Here is a 23,153-nt window from a genome sequence, read left to right on the forward strand (position 1 = left end):
CCTCATGTTGCAGCAGGATAATGCACGGCCCCATGTTGCAAGGATCTGTACACAATTCTTGGAAGCTGAAAATGTCCCAGTTCTTGCATGGCCGGCATACTCACCGGATATGTCACCCATTGAGCATGTTTGGGATGCTCTGGACCGGCGTATACGACAGCGTGTACCAGTTCCTGCCAATATCCAGCAACTTCGCACAGCCATTGAAGAGGAGTGGACCAACATTCCACAGGCCACAATTGACAACCTGATCAACTCTATGCGAAGGAGATGTGTTGCACTGCATGAGGCAAATGGTTGTCACACCAGATACTGACTGGTATCCCCCCCAATAAAACAAAACTGCACCTTTCAGAGTGGCCTCTTATTGTGGACAGTCTAAGGCACACCTGTGCACTAATCATGGTGTCTAATCAGCATCTTGATATGGCACATCTGTGAGGTGGGATGGATTATCTCAGCAAAGGAGAAGTGCTCACTATCACAGATTTAGACTGGTTTGTGAACAATATTTGAGGGAAATGGTGATATTGTGTATGTGGAAAAAGTTTTAGATCTTTGAGTTCATCTCATACAAAATGGGAGCAAAACCAAAAGTGTTGTGTTTATATTTTTGTTGAGTGTATATATATATATATATAAGCTGCTGAATTTTGTACACAGGTTATTTAATGTTAACAACAGAAACTATACTACTACACTTAGTTCTACTACTGATAATAATATATTTTTTTATTTTATATGTCAGTGCAACATATAGTTAATTGTTATTATGTTGATCACTGCCAAATGTGCATAGTTGTTCATCAACAAAACAGCATTTTCAATATGTAGATTAAAAAAAAAATTAAAGAGTGTGAAAATCCAAAAAGTAAGGCTGGCAATACAAACTACGTTTCCCATGATCCTTTGAAATTTTTCAGTTGCTGTACCAATCACGTGATAGTTAACCATGGCTTCCTTCTCTCAGTGATGGAGACGCATCGTTGACATTAAACCAAAAGTGTAACTTTATAAATTTGTCCACTGAATACAATTTGGATTTACAATGCAGAAGATCAAGTCTCTCATGTCCCGGCAGGTGAGTGGAAAAAGAAAGCGTTTTTCTGACGTTTGTGTTTGACAGCTGCAGGTAGTTAGCCTCACAGCTAAGCTAACAGGCTAATTTGACAGCTCATCGTGTTTTTCATGAAAAAATCCCTCCAGCAGGTAAACTATGTATTTTTCCGCCCACCATTGCATTGATTTGGCAGGTAGGGCATGCTATTAGATAACTGAGTTCAGGTCCGTGTCGTAAGATTTTAATCTCGGCTCAGCTCAGTTATGACAACAGGGAAGTAGTCAGTTTGTGGAGTTAAAACAAAACAGTGTTTGTCTTCAGTCCAGCGACACTGTCGTTTTAAGGAACCTTTGTGCGAGCTAGTAATAGTGATGTGTTGAGTAGCAAACTGTGACATGAGGAGCAGGTCACAGTGAAGAGGGTTACTTCTTTTTGAGAGGTCTTTTGGATTTTAATATAAGGTTTTATTTTGATAGGGCTTGAAAAGCCCCCAGGAGAGCATGGCAGACCTCAGTCCTGTGGAGAACGTGAGAATCCCAAGCAAGGTAAACCTCTATTACACCCTTCCAGCTGTGACGATCAAAGGATTTCAGATCCATCTAACTGGGATTTGATTGCTGTTATACTGCGTAGACCCCAACCAATATGGATTTTTTTTTGTTTGTTTTTGGGAGGGGCTGATACATAGATTGGGGAGTAAAAAATTACAATACTGATGTGTTTGCTTATATACAGAAACACACACACATAAAATTATTAGGGCTGCAGCTATCAATTATTTTAGCAATCGAGTATTCTATCGATTATTCTGGTGATTTCTCGAGTAATCGGGTAAAAAGTACTTTTGCGTTTTTAAACAGCATCAACAGTCCAGGGCTCTCCCTAAGCAATGGCACAATGTCGCTGCATCATCACGGAGATTGTCAAATGTACTGTATCCCTTTTTGATTTCCTGGGTAATTATTTATTTTTTCACATCTTTACAAGTTTTGGATCTTTCCCGGTGTAAGGAGCTCAGCCAAAGTCTTGACATTTTGATGAAATGGCGATGGGATGTGGCTTTGTGTTTTTTGTTTTCCCCAACTTGTAAAATTTAACCATTTTAAGTTTTTTTTTTTTTTTTAATTTTGTTGGACTGCATAAATTTTTTTAATCCCTCTTTTTTTCTGCGATTCAGCCAATACATTTCAGCTGGAGGTTGAACATGCAAGTCTCGCAGTCAGTTTATTATTATTATTATTATTATTATTTTATATGAGTTGTCATGTTTGTGAAGCGTTGTGTGTTGCCCAAAAAAGCGGAACATTCAGTGTGAGTCTGTGTTTAGCTCAGACTCACACTGAACATTTCGCTTTTTAATTTTCGCCCCTCACACAGCGGACGAAACAGTGTTTTTTTTTTTTAAAAACAAACACACTGCTTCACTTTAAATGCGCAGTAAGCTATTTCAGATGATCAGCGTGGACCATGTTTCTCTTAAAAGGCTTTATTTCACTCTGTGTGTCACATTGGAAAGCTCCAGCTTTTGTGCTAATTTGATTGGCTCTGACACAGCTTAAGTGCATACTGTAGTCTTCTTCTGTTTGTTTTCCTGGGGACGTTACAGCGCCACACACAGGCCTGGCATATGTACTACAACGTTAAATGAAGCTTCAAGGCACAGAATTTGCCTCAAACATTTTTTTTGTAATCGAATTGTTCGAGTTACTTAGCCCTAACGATTACTACCATTTCATTATCAAACCCCCTGACAAATAAATGTAATTGAGGCTTGATGCTTTACAGTTAAAATATGAACTTTATTATAAATAATTCTGAATATAACCAACAACTAGTGAACGTATGTCATGCTGCCTTCAGTCATGTTGGTACTTGCCATGCCTCATCACTTAGCATTTGCGTACAATAAACGTCCCGTCTATTTTAGCTCCACCTAGCAACAACTTTTCTCTTGCTGCTGTAAAATGCCAACTCTGATTGAAATTGAATGGCAATTGCCTTTTTTTTCTCTTGTAGCTAAAGCAACCAAGGGGTGATGGGGTCCCAGCCATGCTTGACACATTGTAAACAGTGCTGTCAGATCACCTTCTGTTGGACAAACTGTATAATGACAAAATTTCCAAGAGCCAAACTGTTTTTTTCTGCATTGATTATTCTGCAAAATAAAAGTTTTCATTTGGGTAAAATAAAAAATAATTTAATGTCAGTGAAAGGCTCATACTGGCTGGTAGTATTGGCCAATCTTTTTGGATTGAGCACTTGATGGTAGACACTTAACTCAACTCTGCCCTTTATTGTCATTGTACAAAATGTCCAACTGATTGGATTTATCCTGCCTTTTTTTTGTGTGTGGCATTGTCTGAATAGTTCAAGTTGGTTTAGTTTTGCTGCCAAGATCTTTAGTTTTTAGTTTAGTTTTTTTTTAAAGAGGTCATATTTCAACAGGCTAATATAGGTCACCAGGTGTCTTAAAAATGGATAATATGTTTGTGCCTACAGTACAAATGCATTGTAGAGGCGGATGGTTTGCATATTTAAAAATATTCCATTTCACATTTGCAATTGCAGCCCAATTTTTGTTTTGTTGTTTTAGATGGAATAGAGATCTTCTACCTGTTTGAATGGAGGGAGAGTGAGAACACTTTGATGGCTGAAAGAGGTGTTTAACATGAAACTCCAACCATATTTAGCTCCAAAAGATACACAATTATGTTGCGCAATATGTCTGCTGCAGTGTTTTAGCATTTTCTCATGACAGTAAGCTGAGAAAGCACTCTAGTCATGTTTATTCACAGGAAGCATTTAACAGTTTAGTTGTGCAAGAGTAGACTGCACAGAAGTAGAGTAAATCTATTTGTCGTCAACACCTTCGTGCACAGCGCTTGGGTTTTTGCTACACACTCATGACTTTCTACTAATATATCTGAACTGGGAAGGTAACCTAGTACTCCATTTTTTAAATGTGCAAATACTTGTATTTCTGTTGTCTTGATTGCAACGCGATGGTTGTATGTTAGTGGAAATGTCTATGTGGTGACGATTGACTGCTTTACTGAATTACCACTTGACTGTGTGGTGCACGTGTTTAGGCTACAAAAGATAAGCCTTGTAGGAACTGTTTTACTGGTGCTTTATTTGTGGGAGTTGTGAAATTAGATGGTGAAATCTTGGAAAAATAGCTTTCAGATGAAGTGTTCTCTTTTTTTACCTCTCAAACATTGTCACAGGCAGCAGTAACTGTGTAATAAATTGACTTTGCTGAAAGTCTCAGACTCAAGCTGCATTTAACACATATTTGCCTTTGTGATGAATATGTTGTTTTTAAGTGAATCTATTAGGCTATAAAATATTATAAAATGTCACTGACTTGTTTTCACGAAATGTTATTCCCAAGCGAATGGATAAGCGCACATTCTTTGGTGATTCTTATTAAAATATATATATGTGTGTGTGTGTGTATATGTGTATATATATATATATGTGTATATATATATATATATATATATATATAAATTTTAGAACAAGTGATAAGTAATAATAAGTTTAATCCATTTTCCTCAAAACTGCTTTTAAACATCAGGTAAAAAAAATGGTTGCTCTGTTTATAACACCCATGACACGCCGAAACGGAGGTGTTCTTTGTCTCGCTCAAACAGTGAATCGGTCGTTACGCACGAAGCCTCCACGCGGCTTTCCATGACAAAATCTCTTGTTAAAAGTGAAATCTGCCAGAAAATGGTTGATGTCCAGCTCTTGTGATAACCATAGAAAGTGCACACGACGGTCTCATATCCACAGAGCCATCAGCTTAGAAATGATCTGGCGTTTTCTGCCTCGTCGTCGCAGCTCGGAGCGCGGAGCGCCGAGTGTCCTTAAAGCTGTAGTAACAGTCCTTATTTTCTGTGAAGCCTGTAAAATTTTCACCTGAAGCCAGATAAATTTTTCAAATGGTTTCCAGGTGCCAGTCTCTAACAGCTTCTGAAAAAATTCTGATGGAAAAAAAGTCCAAATCATTCCGCCATTTCCAGACAATGAAAATCCGACGAGGGGGCGGGACCACTCCTTCCACAAGGCGTGCTCACAGGTGAATGACGTCACCGACAGGCGTGGAAAAACTCATGCATGCGTACGAGGGTTCAAGCTTGTCTGACGTAAAAACATATGAATCAAATTCATATAGTTAAAAAAAAATAAATAAAAAGGTCCGTTACTTTATTGACAGACCTCGTGTGTGTGTGTCTGTATATATATATATATATATATATATATATATACACTTAAAAACATACTACAGTGCCTATAATTGTATTCACGCTCTTGAGCTTTTACCCATTTGAATTTACTTATTGCATAAAGAAATAGGTAATCCATGCTTTTCAACATTAACATGTCTAAAATTATAATATCTAGACTCAAATTGAAAACAAATCTCTACAACGTGATATAAAGTAAAGAAAATATAAAAGCCTAAATGATGGTTAGTTAAACACAAGTAAATAATCACTTTTACAGAAATTTTAATATTGAGAGACCTAGTTGTTTTTTTTGTTTTTTTTTGTAAATAGCATAAAGAAATTACAATGTGTAAAAGCTTAAGTTGTGAATGCTATTTACAGGCACGTTATATGTACTACACACATAATTTTAAATTAATTCAGTACAACTGAAAACAATTGTAATTCAGAGACTATCATATACACTCTTCAAACTAAAGCACAGATGTGTAGAAACATTTTGCAGATACTTTTGGTATTAAATAGTTTGTATTAATCCATATGTTGTGATAATTACCTTACGTGCTCTCGTCCTTTCGTGTTACACCACTTTAAATCACATTATAAGCTTTTTAAACCAGTCTGTACTTGGTGTAAGAATGTGTAAAAGTGTCAAATCAGTGCAAAATGCGCAAAGTGGGACATGTGAGAACACACAGAATATGGTTTTTCTTGAGCAAATAATAAATAGTCAAAATACTTTAATTCAGAGACACTTTAATTCAAATCAGTGTATTATAATGACATTTATAATGATCCATGAAGATTTTGGGGGTCAGTGTCTTGTTCAAGGAAACCTCATTACATTGGCAGTAAATGGAGGTTGATTCCTGACCAAAGTTCAAGGCTGTGTCCTAAAAACCACAAAAACAAACAAAAAAACAAGCAAGCAAGCAAACGACAACAAAAACAGATGAAGCTTGAATAAAAGCAGTTTCCTTTGGGATTAATGAAGTATTCTGATTAAATCTTTTGTAACTGTACAACAGGTAGCTCAGTGGGATAAGATGTTGGGCTTCCACAAGGTAGACCTGGGTTCAGTTTTTGGTCATGCTACATGATATTTGGATGAAAAAAATGCCGATAATCAATTAATCTGTTTGTGTTTGCTTTGTAATTTCTTTTTATTCTACTGTGTTTTATCTTTTAACTGTGCTTTTCTTGCTTTTAATTTTGATTTTAGATTAATTTGTGTTGTGAATTATGTGAAGCGCCTTGGGGCGACTTTGTCGTGATTTGGTGCTATATAAATTAATAAATTGAAATTGAAATCGGCTTATTTGCCAATAGCCGATAAATCAGCCGATATTATTATTATTATTTTTTTTTAATTAATAAAATGTTCTTTTTTGGACCCTTAACAAAAAAGGTATGAGCTAAAAGCTGAACCTTTGTTCTCATATTGATTAACTTTATAACAGAGAAGAATTTTCAAGTTCAAAAAAATGCAAAAATGCAATTGGAGCAGTTAGGGGGCTATTCAAATGGGCCAACTAGTAAGATATCACGCCTGAAAACAATCTTTGCCTTATCACGTGAGGTAAATCTGCCCTACGATTGGATTTTGGAAAACCATGCGACGGAGAACCAATTCCGATTGGACACTCAGATTGCGCACGTCATCACACATCTTCTATGAGGAGTACCAAGATGGCCGATGGTGGATTGAAAGTCCGCGGAGTTAACTTTTCAGCAAAAAAAAAAAAAAAGTAAGTTTCTATCTCATATCATTAAAAAGTTGTTTACAATTTAGTAAAGCTTGGTCCCAGCCGTCATATACGATGGTGTCGGCCCCAGAGGGTTAATGGCGAATGGCAGTAATTCCCAGAACCCTTCCTGACCACCAGTGAATCTGAATGTTTCAACCTCTTAGCAGTAAACGAAAGTTTTTCATGCTAGAAATAAGGTCTACACAATATGGGCTTAATAAAAAGCCTGACCGATGCAATGAAGCACATTTGACACATTACTACATAAACTGAGTTAATCAAACTGAGTTGAACTGAAATGGGAGAAATGTGGGGTGAATGTAATCGCAAAGTTATTACAAACAACATCCTTATAAACTTACTTGTATGCTTTTGTCAGCCGATCAGTGCAGTGTGACGGCGAACTACGGGGGCCGGTGATGAACACATTTAATCGGCTGAGAACACAGATCTCACTGGTTTTGGGATTGGTATTAAATGATGTGGCCAAACTGGATGTGTCAAGTAGCCACACACACTGTGGTCGTGGCCCATAACACTCAAATTAGTCTGTGCTGGATAGATGATTCAAGCTCTATCACATTTACTGTTTTTAACAAGACAACGTTCACAAAAGTCAGATAAGCTGCTCAGAAAGGCCTTGAGCTGATTATGTACATATCAGCCTGCTGGTAGAGTAAACTAAATGAATTTGTCTCCTATGTGTACTGCAAATACCGGCTGGTTTGGGTACTACCAAAGCGTAGAGTGCTTGTTTAATGATTACACTCACTGGGTGTATTTACTTTTTTGCTGAACCTTTCAGCATTCAGGAAGATGAAATATGATCTACACAGGCTGTCCTTTATAATTACCCACATCGAAAGCTTCAGTCCTTCATGATTAAAATCATTCTGTTGTACTGTACACTGTGACCGTGGTCATTGTTGTCAGTACTTAACATTGATTAGGCCACTTATCCAGACCAGGGTTCTCAGGCTTTAATTGTATGAAGCTACTGGCTTGCATCTTCTCCTACTTCAATTCTCAAATTATGGTAAAAATTCAAATGCAGTGTTTACTGATGATCTTGTTAGTGGTTACAAAAATGCTTTAAGGCTTTCTGAGCAAAGACTATGAATAGAGAGGGCATTTCCCCAAAACAGACAGCGGAAGGGTGATTAGCAGAGAGAGCTTCAAAAGTCAAGACAAAATAATGCTTGTGGCAGAAACCATAGTGGTACTGGGACTCAATAATGTGGTGTTTTTTGCAGTAGAATGTTGGCTTTTGTTACTGGCAGTGATAGGCCTTTGGATTTCATATTGACAGTTAACAGCAACAGCTACAAAATGCAAACTCTCGTATTTACAAGTTAAATGGTGTTAAAATAACTCACATAGGTATTAAACAGACAATTGTCAAATCATTAAAATAAGAAGGTGTGTGTGTGTGTGTGTGTGTGTTTAGGGGGGATTAATAAACAGAATGTGCTTACACAGTTCAATTAATTTGATTGTATTTGCACTTAAATTCAAGGTGAAAGTCAACATTTTAATTACTCTTTTACTTTGATGAGCGATAAGATCATGGCATTTGTCAATTCCATCGCTTTCAGTGGTCCTGCTGTAGGCATCCCACCATTCCAGGGCTTTCTGATTCTCAGTAGGATGATAAAATAATGGACAAAGCAGGATCCTCTGGTAGGGCTGGATCACAGCAGGACCGTTGGAGGTATTGCTTGCTGCATGAGGAATAGGTGTGTCTAGGTTTGTGGTGGTCCTGGATCAACACCAAGATCCAGGCTTCCATCAGGAATGTATCTGTATGCAGTGACAGGCCTTTGTGATTGTGACACACTTGGGAAGAGCTTATGATGTCAGGAGCTCACAGTGATGCAGATATATTTCCAGGGGGACAAAGGTCCAAGTTGTTAGGGTTGTGGTATTTCCTGTCTTACTGTATGATTCCGAGCCTTGGATGTTAACCAGTGACATATGGCGGTGATGGGATGTCTTTGGTACTACGTCTCTTTAGAGGATTCTTGGTACCACTGAATGACTGTTTGTTTAAAATGAGTATCACTTGTGCTGTGAGCAAACATCAGCTTGGACATTTTGTCACGTGGTGCATTTCTTTGGACATGATCCAGCGCATAGGTGCCCCAGCGTTGAAAATCCCAACGTTCCTGTACCCGACCTAACCCGAGTTATTCTTTAAAGTAAAGTGCCTTTATTGTACATACATATATACAACAAAATTTGTCCTCTGCATTTAACTCATCCTAATTACAGTTAGACACATTCCAACCAGTCAGGAGCAGAGAGAGACCCTAAATAAGCAAACCCAAGGAAACCCACACAGACACGGGGAAAACATGCAAACTCCACACAGAAAGGACGGGAAGCGATCCCATGAACTTCTTGCTTTGAGGCATTCATGCTAACCACTAAGCCATGGTATAAACGAACTTCCTCATCTCTATTTTTTGCTGTACAAGCCCTACACTGTTATCAGCACAGGGAATACATTTAATTTACATGAGGCTTCACGTTTTTTCTGATCAGGTTGATCCCCTGTTCATCTCTTCGGGTTCCTGATATGCTATAAGCTGCTTTTGTGGGTTCACATTACAAAACACAAAGAAGCAAACATACCCTTTTCTCCCTCTCAACCCTTTTCCCCTTCCCCTTTGGAACTCAGCTTTAATGATTTTTCTGAGCAGGTGCTGCTGTAATATTTCTCTTCTGTTAAACCGTACAGAACCTTTGGTGATCCCATTATGTTTCACAGCGTGTGGCCAAGCAGTGCTCAAACCCACTAAACCTCTGGATGTCGAACCAACTATATAAAACGCAGACAGCCGACTGATGCATGTGGACATTTTCCTTTTCGCAAGGCTGGTCATCTATTACCTGAAATAAAATCCATTATAGCTGTGACACAGCTTTGGGGAAGCTCTTATTTATGTATTATATGAATATATATATCCGTGTTATATATGCACTGCTGTCAACACTGGGATTTGTTGGGTGTTTGCCATATGGCAGAAATTTTCTCACTGTGTGCTGCTATTATTAGCGCTGGAGCTCCATGCAGTAGCTCTTCCTCATCAGTAGGGGTCACTCTCACTTCATGACTGGTTTGTCTAAGAGTTTTCCTCTCATACTGAGCATCACCTCCACATTGATTCATAGTCATTTGAGCCTCAAAGTTTTCACTTTCTCAAATTTTTTTACTGGCTGGGAGGATGTGCTGTTCAGTAACCCGCCGTTAGCTCACATGGAGTTGGATTAAGCCGATAAAGGCAGTTGCCAGCTACATCTGAGAGAAATATTGATATAAAAATTGTAGGACTCAAATTATTTATTGCATTGGATTTGCTGCTTCTGTTTTGCTAATTGATAAGTGTTTATGACATCACAGCTTTATTGAACACATCATAATGATCCACTTCAGAACCTGTAATATAATGAGTCTGAAATGACCAGATAGTAGCTCTTTCGTAGTGTGGCTACTGCTGTAACTGCATGCAAATGTGCCACGCAACAGCTGTTCGTGTCAGGCCAGATGAGGGCTTACACCCACTCAAGCATAAATATTCATATTTGGACACAATACATTCATTAAAACAATCATTCCACAGTGTAAATAATCAGTCCTCGTCTCCATCGTGACCGGATTATCCAGGAACCTCCAGCTGTTGACTCACTCCTTTATTTGATCAGAGCCACATGTTCTTGAGGGCCTTTTGATTCAATTTATTTATTTATTGGTTCACAATCAGCTGGCACTTAAGAAGAAAATCCACTTAGATTGTTTTTTTTTTTTTTTGCAATAAGGCACATTAAAGTCTCACACTGGATTTCAAATAGATTTGCATTTTCTGTCAGGCAAAGGAGGGGAATTTTGTTAATTTGTGCCTGTCTTTTAAAGTGAAGTTTCATCAAAGTGTCACGGTGGCTGATGAGGATTTTCACACATGGAGCAGAGGGATTTTTTTTTTTTATCTGTACGGCGGCAGCAAAGGAAGAGAATTATTTAACCTGAGGCAGCTTATCAATGACTCATTCACATGAAGATGTCTGGAGTTTGTGAGGAACATTTGTACGCCACATCGGGTGGGAGAGTGATGTAGCCATAAGACAGACAGACAGATTCTGACATGGGAGAATTATTTCTCGAACCAAACTGGAGCTGCTGCACAGGACAGACACATCGTTGGAGACGGTTTGCTTCCAATGACTCATCCACCCCTCTTTTTTTCCCTTTCCCTCTCTCATTTGACCTGAGATCCCACCGATTCTTTTGAAGGAGGGATGTAATCTTCTGCCTCTGCTCCTCTTTTTCAATCTCCCATGCCTCACCCACACATTTATTTCCCTTGCAGCACTCCTTTATTCAAGTCCAGTTATACACCGCACTTGTCTCTTAGTCTTTACTCTGCAGGCATGCAAAAACTTTTTAATGTCACATTTCCCCCATGGTCACATTTTATTTCATTACTAGAACCCCCCCCCCCCCCCCCCCCCCCCCCAAGCCCAATGATCTATTGGTTGGCTGAAAAAAAAACCCACTATGGCTATTGGAAATTAGATTAGATTAGATAGAATTTTGCTAATCCCTTGGGAAGACTCCCTTAGGGAAATTAAGGTTCCAACAGCATGTATAGCAGCAAACAGGGTAAGAAGCACACAGTAGCAAAAGTGAAAGTAAAAAACAATTTGCAAATATAAATACACAAACTTAAATACCAGAAATTCTTCTCACTACTGGTTTACTGGCTACTACTGTTCCTCTCCTTCCCATCCTCTGTCTTCCTGTTACTCCTTCTCCCCCTGAGTGAGGAGTTGTACAGTCTGATGGCCTGAGGGACAAAGGAGTTTTTCAGTCTGTGGGAAGGAGCCGTCTGTGGCTGAAGAAGCTCCTCTAGTTGCTGATGACGGTGTGCAGAGAGTGACTGGAATCATCCATAATGTCCAGCAGTTTGTCCAGTGTTCTCTTCTCTGTCACCGTCACCAGAGACTCCAGCTTTGTACCAACCACAGAGCCAGCCTGCCCGATCAGTTTGTCCAGCCTGGATGTTAAATGGTCGCAGCCTCTTCACGAAGTACAGCCTGCTCTGTCCCTTCCTGTATAGGTGTTTGTTGTGGGTTTTGCAGTCCAGTTTGCTGTCCAGTCACAGCCTGAGGTACTTGTAGGAATCCACAGCCTCCACCTCAACACCCTCAATCAGAACTGGTCACGGTCTTGGTTTGGACTTCCCAAAGTCAGTGACCAGCTCCTTTGTCTTCAAGGTGTTGAGCTGCAGATGGTTTGTGGCACCAAGTAGCAAAGTCCTTCACTGGGCTCTTGTACTCCTCCTCTGTCATCCCAGATGCACCCAACAATGGTAGTGTCATCTGCGAACTTCTGGATGTGACACAGCTCAGAGTTGTAGCAGAAGTCTGTGGTGTACAGGGTGAAGAGAAGAGAGTCCAGCCACCGTACCATGCCCTAGGGTGCTCTGGTGTTGCTGATCACAGTGTCAGATGTGGTGTCCCTCAACCTGACATACTGCAGCCTGTTGGTGAGGTAGCTGGAAATCCAAGTGACCAGGCAGGGGTCCACTCCCATCCTGTTCAGTTTGTCCTGAAGCACAAGGGGCTGTATGTTGTTGAAATGGTGTCATTACAGTTTGTCCAACAAAAGGTGGTCCAACGGCATTATTTACAATGATGTCAAGCATGGCTGGGACCCAAGTCAACCCTCGGTCACATTTGCTACAAGAGACGGAGGCAAAGTGACCATCTACCAATCATTTTCAGTCAGAGTGGCCGTTTTGCAGTGACAAGAGACAAGTGGTTCCTATGCCACCAGCTCGGTGGGGCCAAATTAAAGGAGTCTATTTTATGCAAATGTTGAACAATTTGACATGGCGACTGCCATTCTTAGTAAAGGCAGCGTCATAGCAACGTGATAGACATTGGTGGTTGGTTATGTGTATAGTTATTTGTAATGAGGTTCATGTTTAAACTCTAAAACATCCTGCAGCTAAAAGCTAAGCTAATGTTAGCACTAACATCATGTTTTATTTTCATGTTACTCACTCACCTTAGTCAATATTTCAGAAGCTCCATGCTCAAACTGGATGTGTGTATATATCCAAAAGTCGCTCTCCCTGACTGACTGTTGGCTCTCTGCCTGGCTGCATGACTCTTCACAAACATGGAAACTGCGAGACCTCTGGTGGAAATGCACCCGCTGAATCGTTGAGCAAGAGGGATAATGAGCAATAAAATGCATCAGCGATCACTAATTATTACTGCATGTGCAGACTTACATTCATGAATACGTTGTGTTGCTAACTGGGACGTTAAATAATGTGCGACATGTCCTTTAGAAAACGAAAAAACAAACAAACAAAAGCCCCCCTATGCTGGTTGAAACACAGTGTAAGGGATGTAAATCAGAGCGCAGGAGTCCCCTACACTCAACTACGCTGGTGAGAACCCTGGTAATGAAAGTGTCAGTCCATGGCTACGCCTCTCTAAACTGGATGGTTTGTCACAACTGAAAGCTTCTTCTCAACATGAATATTTATCACTTGTTTTACACATAAAATATATAAACCCTCAGTGAATTGATCATACTTCCTGCTGATATAATCACTGGCAAAATAGTTGTAGCTAAGCAAGTGCCTATGAGAGTTTTCTTGGAGATTGCTATGGGGAAGTCCACATGAAATCAGCATTGAGATATTTAAATGCATTAATTTGATGGAACCTAGTTGGGAGTTGTATGGATTGGTTTTATCCCATGATTCCACATCCATCCTAGTTCACCTCTTTAAGGGTTTATGTATTTTTTGTGCCATTGTATTTTGATGTGCTTATGCCTCATTTTAGTTATGGCACAAGTTGTTGGCTACAACATTTTGGCCATCTGGCGCATTTCATTGCATATGATTCAGTGTTTAGGTGCCTCCATGTTGACGACACAAATGGCTTAAGAAGGCCAAGGGGACCCGTATTTCACCTCTGTAATTATTATGTCTTCAACTTTTATCCTACTGCTCGCCTCCTTTTGCAATTTCCATCTTTTCTATACTTCTTTAAATTGTTCAGCTTTCACTTCGCCCTTACCCTTGCTTGTTCCTCTAGTCACTGTAGTTACATCTCTCTTCTCCTTCACTGTTCTTTCCCTTGGGAATCCTTCCCCTTTTTTTCATTATCACCTTTCTGATGTTTTTATTAGTGCCTGTTTGTTGTTTTCATTACTGGGGAAATGATGTAATTGTGTTTTTTGGATCTTTTCTCTGTATGTAATCTTAAATGCTGAAATTCAGAGTCAGGTATGAATCCCGTCTCATATTCTGTCTGTGTTTCTCCATCTGTCACCACCTGTTTCTCACTGGTGTGATTTCACCTCTTGTGCAGGAAGAACTGCGAGAGCTGAGGGAGCAGCCCGTTGACCCCCAGGCAGAGCAAGAGGTCATCGACAGCATTGAGGAGGTCTACTTCTCTAACGAATCGTTTGACATGGTGCAGCATGAACTGGAGGTCAGACATTGTCGCTGTGAATGACTAAGTGACTGCTTGAAATTGCTATATGCGTGCGACTTGCCTGTTAAATGACAACAGACTTACACCCAAGTTCCCAAGCTGTCTTTGGAATATTAATTTCAACAAACTGACCGCATTTGAGATAATGACACTAATGCAAACAGGTTTTTGTGTGCGCTGAACCTTGTCTGAGTGGCAGAGTTAAAGAGCTTCTCACCTGAGCTGCTGTCTCACACACTCCTGTCGAGATGCACACATGCTGCTGATGTGTGGATTGATGGATTGCGTCTGCTCAAAAGAAGAAGGGTGTGAAATCTCATTAGATTTATCTTGGTATTGCTACACCATCTGAAATGAGACTCTCAGTCAAGGGGAAAGTAATTACCTATCATCCTTTGGGCCATAGATTTGTAATATCTTCATTTCCTAGCAGACTTTATTTGGTGTTTACTAAATATAACGGTCTCGACTCGCTTGATGAATCTGACTTAAGATATGGCAAAGTGGGTTTGTTGAGCTCTTATTTTTTCTTTCCTGAAATCAAGAGAGATATAGTGTTCTTGATGTACAAGTAAAACCACATTATGATTTTTGAGATGTTTATGCTGTGCTGTGAAGAGTAGCTCACTCAAGGTGAATTAATGTGCTATTGGGCCCCATTGGCATAAATAGTTGAATAGGTCCATATCTCTGCCTTTTATGATCTTCAAAATACACTTAGCAAATCAATTAAAGCGTAGCCCTAAACAGAAGCCCCCTCTACACCGCCAACCCGTTCACATTTCTAACCGTTTTTCCCCACTCGGCGACACACCCACTGAGGATCAAATTCTGGTTATTGGCGACTCTGTTTTGAAAAATGTGAAGTTAGCGACACCAGCAACCATAGTCAATTGTCTTCCGGGGGCCAGAGCAGGCGACATTGAAGGAAATTTGAAACTGCTGGCTAAGGCTAAGTGTAAATTTGGTAAGATTGTAATTCACGTTGGCAGTAATGATTACGCCAATTGGAGGTCACTAAAATTAACATTGAATCGGTGTGTAACTTTGCAAAAACAATGTCGGACTCTGTAGTTTTCTCTGGGCCCCTCCCCAATCGGACCGGGAGTGACATGTTTAGCCGCATGTTCTCCTTGAATTGCTGGCTGTCTGAGTGGTGTCCAAAAAATGAGGTGGGCTTCATAGATAATTGGCAAAGCTTCTGGGGAAAACCTGGTCTTGTTAGGAGAGACGGCATCCATCCCACTTTGGATGGAGCAGCTCTCATTTCTAGAAATCTGGCCAATTTTCTTAAATCCTCCAAACCGTGACTATCCAGGGTTGGGACCAGGAAGCAGAGTTGTAGTCTTACACACCTCTCTGCAGCTTCTCTCCCACTGCCATCCCCTCATTACCCCATCCCCGTAGAGACGGTGCCTGCTCCCAGACCACCAATAACCAGCACAAATCTATTTAAGCATAAAAACTCAAAAAGAAAAAATAATATAGCACCTTCAACTGCACCACAGACTAAAACAGTTAAATGTGGTCTATTAAACATTAGGTCTCTCTCTTCTAAGTCCCTGTTTGTAAATGATATAATAATTGATCAACATTGATTTATTCTGCCTTACAGAAACCTGGTTACAGCAGGATGTTAGTTTAAATGAGTCAACACCCCCGAGTCACACTAACTGCCAGAATGCTCGTAGCACGGGCCGAGGCGGAGGATTAGCAGCAATCTTCCATCCAGCTTATTAATTAATCAAAAACCCAGACAGAGCTTTAATTCATTTGAAAGCTTGACTCTTAGTCTTGTCCATCCAAATTGGAAGTCCCAAAAACCAGTTTTATTTGTTGTTATCTATCGTCCTCCTGGTCGTTACTGTGAGTTTCTCTGTGAATTTTCAGACCTTTTGTCTGACTTAGTGCTTAGCTCAGATAAGATAATTATAGTGGGCGATTTTAACATCCACACAGATGCTGAGAATGACAGCCTCAACACTGCATTTAATCTATTATTAGACTCAATTGGCTTTGCTCAAAATGTAAATGAGTCCACCCACCACTTTAATCATATCTTAGATCTTGTTCTGACTTATGGTATGGAAATTGAAGACTTAACAGTATTCCCTGAAAACTCCCTTCTGTCTGATCATTTCTTAATAACATTTACATTTACTCTGATGGACTACCCAGCAGTGGGGAATAAGTTTCATTACACTAGAAGTCTTTCAGAAAGTGCTGTAACTAGGTTTAAGGATATGATTCCTTCTTTATGTTCTCTAATGCCATATACCAACACAGTGCAGAGTAGCTACCTAAACTCTGTAAGTGAGATAGAGTATCTCGTCAATAGTTTTACATCCTCATTGAAGACAACGTTGGATGCTGTAGCTCCTCTGAAAAAGAGAGCTTTAAATCAGAAGTGCCTGACTCCGTGGTATAACTTACAAACTCGCAGCTTAAAGCAGATAACCCGTAAGTTGGAGAGGAAATGGCGTCTCACTAATTTAGAAGATCTTTACTTAGCCTGGAAAAAGAGTCTGTTGCTCTATAAAAAAGCCCTCCGTAAAGCTAGGACATCTTTCTACTCATCACTAATTGAAGAAAATAAGAACAACCCCAGGTTTCTTTTCAGCACTGTAGCCAGGCTGACAAAGAGTCAGAGCTCTATTGAGCCGAGTATTCCTTTAACTTTAACTAGTAATGACTTCATGACTTTCTTTGCTAATAAAATTTTAACTATTAGAGAAAAAATTACTCATAACCATCCCAAAGATGTATCGTTATCTTTGGCTGCTTTCAGTGATGCCGGTATTTGGTTAGACTCTTTCTCTCAGATTGTTCTGAGTTATTTTCATTAGTTACTTCATCCAAACCATCAACATGTCTATTAGACCCCATTCCTACCAGGCTGCTCAAGGAAGCCCTACCATTATTTAATGCTTCGATCTTAAATATGATCAATCTATCTTTATTAGTTGGCTATGTACCACAGGCTTTTAAGGTTGCAGTAATTAAACCATTACTTAAAAAGCCATCACTTGACCCAGCTATCTTAGCTAATTATAGACCAATCTCCAACCTTCCTTTTCTCTCAAAAATTCTTGAAAGGGTAGTTGTAAAACAGCTAACTGATCATCTGCAGAGGAATGGTCTATTTGAAGAGTTTCAGTCAGGTTTTAGAATTCATCATAGTACAGAAACAGCATTAGTGAAGGTTACAAATGATCTTCTTATGGCCTCAGACAGTGGACTCATCTCTGTGCTTGTTCTGTTAGACCTCAGTGCTGCTTTTGATACTGCTGACCATAAACTGTTATTACAGAGATTAGAGCATGCCATAGGTATTAAAGGCACTGCGCTGCGGTGGTTTGAATCATATTTATCTAATAGATTACAATTTGTTCATGTAAATGGGGAATCTTCTTCACAGACTAAGTTTAATTATGGAGTTCCACAAGGTTCTGTGCTAGGACCAATTTTATTCACTTTATACCAATTTTATTCACTTTATACATGTTTCCCTTAGGCAGTATTATTAGACGGCATTGCTTAAATTTTCATTGTTACGCAGATGATACCCAGCTTTATCTATCCATGAAGCCAGAGGGGACACACCAATTAGCTAAACTGCAGGATTGTCTTACAGACATAAAGACATGGATGACCTCTAATTTCCTGATTTTAAAACTGAAGTTATTGTACTTGGCCCCACAAATCTTAGAAACATGGTGTCTAACCAGATCCTTACTCTGGATGGCATTACCCTGACCTCTGGTAATACTGTGAGAAATCTTGGAGTCATTTTTGATCAGGATATGTCATTCAATGCGCATATTAAACAAATATGTAGGACTGCTTTTTTACATTTGCGCAATATCTCTAAAATTAGAAAGGTCTTGTCTCAGAGTGATGCTGAAAAACTAATTCATGCATTTATTTCCTCTAGGCTGGACTATTGTAATTCATTATTATCAGGTTGTCCTAAAAGTTCCCTGAAAAGCCTTCAGTTAATTCAAAATGCTGCAGCTAGAGTACTGACAGGGACTAGAAGGAGAGAGCATATCTCACCCATATTGGCCTCTCTTCATTGGCTTCCTGTTAATTCTAGAATAGAATTTAAAATTCTTCTTCTTACTTATAAGGTTTTGAATAATCAGGTCCCATCTTAGGGACCTCATAGTACCATATCACCCCAATAGAGCGCTTCGCTCTCAGACTGCAGCCTTACTTGTAGTTCCTAGGGTTTGTAAGAGTAGAATGGGAGGCAGAGCCTTCAGCTTTCAGGCTCCTCTCCTGTGGAACCAGCTCCCAGTTCAGATCAGGGAGACAGACACCCTCTCTACTTTTAAGATTAGGCTTAAAACTTTCCTTTTTGCTAAAGCTTATAGTTAGGGCTGGATCGGGTGACCCTGAACCATCCCTTAGTTATGCTGCTATAGACTTAGACTGCTGGGGGGGTTCCCATGATGCACTGAGTGTTTCTTTCTCTTTTTGCTCTGTATGCACTACTCTGCATTTAATCATTAGTGATTGATCTCTGCTCCCCTCCACAGCATGTCTTTTTCCTGGTTCTCTCCCTCAGCCCCAACCAGTCCCAGCAGAAGACTGCCCCTCCCTGAGCCTGGTTCTGCTGGAGGTTTCTTCCTGTTAAAAGGGAGTTTTTCCTTCCCACTGTTGCCAAGTGCTTGCTCACAGGGGGTCATTTTGACCGTTGGGGTTTTTCCGTAATTATTGTATGGCCTTGCCTTACAATATAAAGCGCCTTGGGGCAACTGTTTGTTGTGATTTGGCGCTATATAAATAAAATTGATTTGATTTGATTTGAATTTACCAGAATCTCCTCCCAAATCTGAAGAACCCTCAGTTGAGAAATGTAAGAAAGCATTTTCTTTTATGTTTTTCCTGCAAATGTACAAATCGACAAGCTCAGGTTTACACTTAAGGCCCACTGACACTTGCACGACTTTGATGTATGCACTTGCACGACATGTGTCATGCAGGAGCGTAAACTAATTTTTAACGGGTGCAGACTGAACGTGAGAGGGGCGTTGGCGCGTGCATTTGCGCAAAGAGAATTTTGAAATGTTAAAAAAATCTTTCATAAATGTTGTGCTACGTGTTGTGATCAGCTCCACAACACTATGTGTAGGTTATCAAGTGGAGTAAAGAAGACGTGAACACGAGTGGTTGCGTCAGCACACCGCATCAGAGCATAGCTGGTCTGATTGATTATAACGAGCTGCACACAAGAAGGAAAGAATATGCAACTGTTTTACCAAGCCATGACAGTGTAAACATGACAAATAATTACCATTTTAGATGGCTCCAAATGCTTTCTCCAGCTCATTTGCTGGCTCATTTAATCTGCTACAACAATGGTGGAACAAAGCATGGCGTCCAGCTGGGAACACAGCAGGTGGGATCATCACAACGACGTGTGTGCATCAAGTGTCAGTGCAATTTTACAACATTGCTAGCAATCATGCTGCTCAGTGCTCTGCTCACTGTTGATGATTGCTTCCTTTGTCCGAAACCTTTTAGGGGTGGAGTAGAGGGGAGGGAATTACCATATTTTACAGACTGTATGTTGCTCCAAAGTGTTAAGGCCCACTGACACGAGCATGCCTTTAGATTCATGCAATAGCATGATCTGTGTTGTGCTGGAGAGTAAACTCGCCTTTAACGGGTGCATACAGGATGCGAGAGGGGTGGCGGTGCGTGCGAGTGGTGATGTCAGTGGATCGCATCAGAGCGTAGTTCGGCTGAAGGATTATAACAAGAAGTTAAATCTGTTATAAACATACTTTAACAGCTGTACACAAGAAAGAACATGCAACTGTTTTATCAAGCCATGATAATGTAAACCTGACAAATAATTACCTTTTTTGACAGCTCAAAATGCTTTCTGCAGGTAGCACACGAAGGGCTCCAGCTGCAGCCTCCTCTGTGATTCAGGATGCGGTTATAGCCATTTTCAACGGCCAATTTGCAGAAAAAAATGATTAATCCACCACAAAATAATTATTTTACATACGGAGCGTCCAACGCAGAGCACATGGCAGCCGGTAGAACAAAGAACGGCGTCCAGCTGTGAACACAGCGGGTGTGATTGTCATGACAACGTCCATGCTATTGCATAAGTCACAGGCATGCTCATGTTGGGGCACCTTTAGTTGCATCTGTCCAGTGTCTTGAAGAGGGAAAACAACATCAAAGTTGCATAAGTCATATATATTTTTGAAAAGTACTAGGGACAAAGAACTCGAGTAAACTGCTTCTTGTCACCACTGAACATATGAGAACATCTGTTCAGAGCTAAATGTGTGCAGGTTTATATCACTACATGTAGTTAAGTTTTGAAACTCCTATAGATTTTAAAAAACATTATAGATGGCCTCGCCTTAGCCTAGCTGTCCCCCACCTTGATGTTCTGGCTGTCTGTAAAAGTGCAAACAAGTACACTGCTGAGTAGTATGAAGGCTAGGTTATTACCTCTCTTTGTTAAAGAGTGTGGTCTTTCAGTTTGACAACAGGATTTATGAAATCTACTCTTTCTCTAAGACCCAGCACATCCTTCTGATTGATATTTTTCTTCTTGTTTTACGGTGACTCGCATCCAGATTAATGGTACATTTGCACACATGGCACATTGTGGTCTGTGTGTATACACTCAACATAAAGAAATAATGCTAAGAACCATGTGAAAAAGTATGACGAGCTAGGTGTCTCCCCAGTATACCAGTTTGTGTCAACAACCCTGCATTAGTTGTAGGAGAAGGCTGCGTTCAATTTGTTTAGTGGGGATGATGGTTATTTGCTTCAAAGGTGGCTTAGTACAAGTCTCAGTACTAGAGCAGTTTCCAACTAATACAGTTCTCTTTTTCACCTTCAGCACACACGTTCTTTATATAACAAGTCTACTTGCACGCATCTGTGTGCCCATTGGCTTATTTGACAAAACTGACTAATATCAAAATAATATTTCTAATACACAAAATGTTTTATGTGTTGATTTAATTCCATTCATAAAAGACATCCCAGAGACACTGCAAATCTGAAATCACAAACATAAATGGATTAAATAAACACTGTGTTAGTGGCTTCTATAGGAACCCTGGGTGAGTGTAAAACAATTTTTGAACTATTAACACTCTGAGAGTGTTATCTAGCTCGGTTTTACAGTATAAAATACTAAGATTGCTCCTAAGACATGTCTGAGGAAGTGCTTCCGTGGAAACCTGATGGAAAGTTATACATTCCACACAGAGCTGCCAGAGGCGGGGTTCATACCTGCAACCTAATGAGTAGGAGACAACACAGGCACAGAGGTGAGCATTCTTGCTCACAGCAAGAAGGTCTGGGGATTCAATTCCATTCATGCCCAGTTCCTTTCTGTGTGGGCTATTGTCGTTGTGAGGCAACAGAAAGCAGTTGAGCCATAGACCACCAAAAACTTCCTCTAAAGTCGAGCATAAAGTTTTTTCTGCTATTTATGTGGTACTTTAATCACATTTATTTACTTTATTCATCTGAGGAAGGGCAGCCTGCCCGAAACGTCACATCTTTATGAATAAAGCTTTTTTGCATGGGAGCGCTGTGGTGGTGTGGATCATTCTATTTCTATTTTTGGTATACTTTTTCTTGATACAGCACACCTTTTATGTGTTTTGGATGTGCATGTCCTCGCTGCATCACTTTATTCAGATGCACCTTACATAGGTGGGTTCTCAACACACATATACTCTGTATCTGCACACAGGAGTGCACATTGGTGGAGATTGGGTGGTCAGAGGAAGATGGGGAGGTCTTGTTGCAAGAGGCACACAAGTGCTTCATTTTGGGGAGCTATGGTTTATGACTACTGCTCCTGATTGTGAGCTTTGATGTTTTGAGTGTAGAAATATCTCCTCACCAGAAAACCTCTCACTTCTGAGTTTATCATCAGCACCATAATGTGAGAGTTGCAGGTGCACCTGTCTATTAAACGCAGTGATGACACTCAGACTAAATACAACCCCTTTGTGCCCTACGCCTTACTTGGAAATTGCACACTGTTTAAATAGCAAGGTGGAATTGGACATATCCTCAATGCGCTTGTGCTGCACACTTCAGACCGTGCACAAAAGATTATCAAGATGAGGCCTTAGATCTCTTAGTTTTGGCGTTTGCTCCTGTAAGTGCTCTGTTACTTTTTTTGGCTTGTAGAAGTATTCCCCCCCCCCCCCCCCCCCCTTGCTAAGTTTCGCATGTTTTTTCAGTAACATTCTGACATCTGTGTAGGTGCAGGAACATCTCAGAATGTTGCCCGTGCTTGCTCCTGCGTATGCGCGTGATGAAGTATTGAACAGTTTTCTGATGCACTTGCAGAGACTGCATTTGTGTTATCAGAAGTCTCAGAAACTTTATGTTGATGAAGTTGCACCTATGTTTTATATATATGTGTGTGTGTGTGTGTGTGTGTGTGATTGTAGAAACTCCCACCTGAGCTGAGCCTGCAGGAACTGGAGGAGCACAGAGACAAACTGAAGAGACAACAGGCAGCAGTAAGTGTCTCTTTCTGTCTGTCACTCAAAATAACTTCAGCGTAAAAAAAACAAGTGA

At 40.1% G+C, this 23,153-nt stretch overlaps 1 protein-coding gene across 1 annotated transcript in view; it reads left to right on the forward strand.

Annotated features, from left to right (window-relative positions):
- The first annotated feature begins 937 nt into the window (after positions 1-937).
- The window catches only part of vps50 (VPS50 EARP/GARPII complex subunit), a 208,962-nt gene continuing 186,746 nt past the window's right edge, over positions 938-23,153 (forward strand). Inside the window, exons 1-4 of the mRNA XM_034161518.1 lie at positions 938-1,081; positions 1,537-1,605; positions 14,439-14,561; positions 23,024-23,095. Coding sequence (XP_034017409.1) covers positions 1,049-1,081; positions 1,537-1,605; positions 14,439-14,561; positions 23,024-23,095 — 297 coding nt within the window. The 5' untranslated portion in view covers positions 938-1,048. The remainder of the gene's footprint in view (positions 1,082-1,536; positions 1,606-14,438; positions 14,562-23,023; positions 23,096-23,153) is intronic.

This window comes from Thalassophryne amazonica, chromosome 20, assembly GCF_902500255.1.
Source record: "Thalassophryne amazonica chromosome 20, fThaAma1.1, whole genome shotgun sequence".
Taxonomy (NCBI): Eukaryota; Metazoa; Chordata; class Actinopteri; order Batrachoidiformes; family Batrachoididae; genus Thalassophryne; species Thalassophryne amazonica.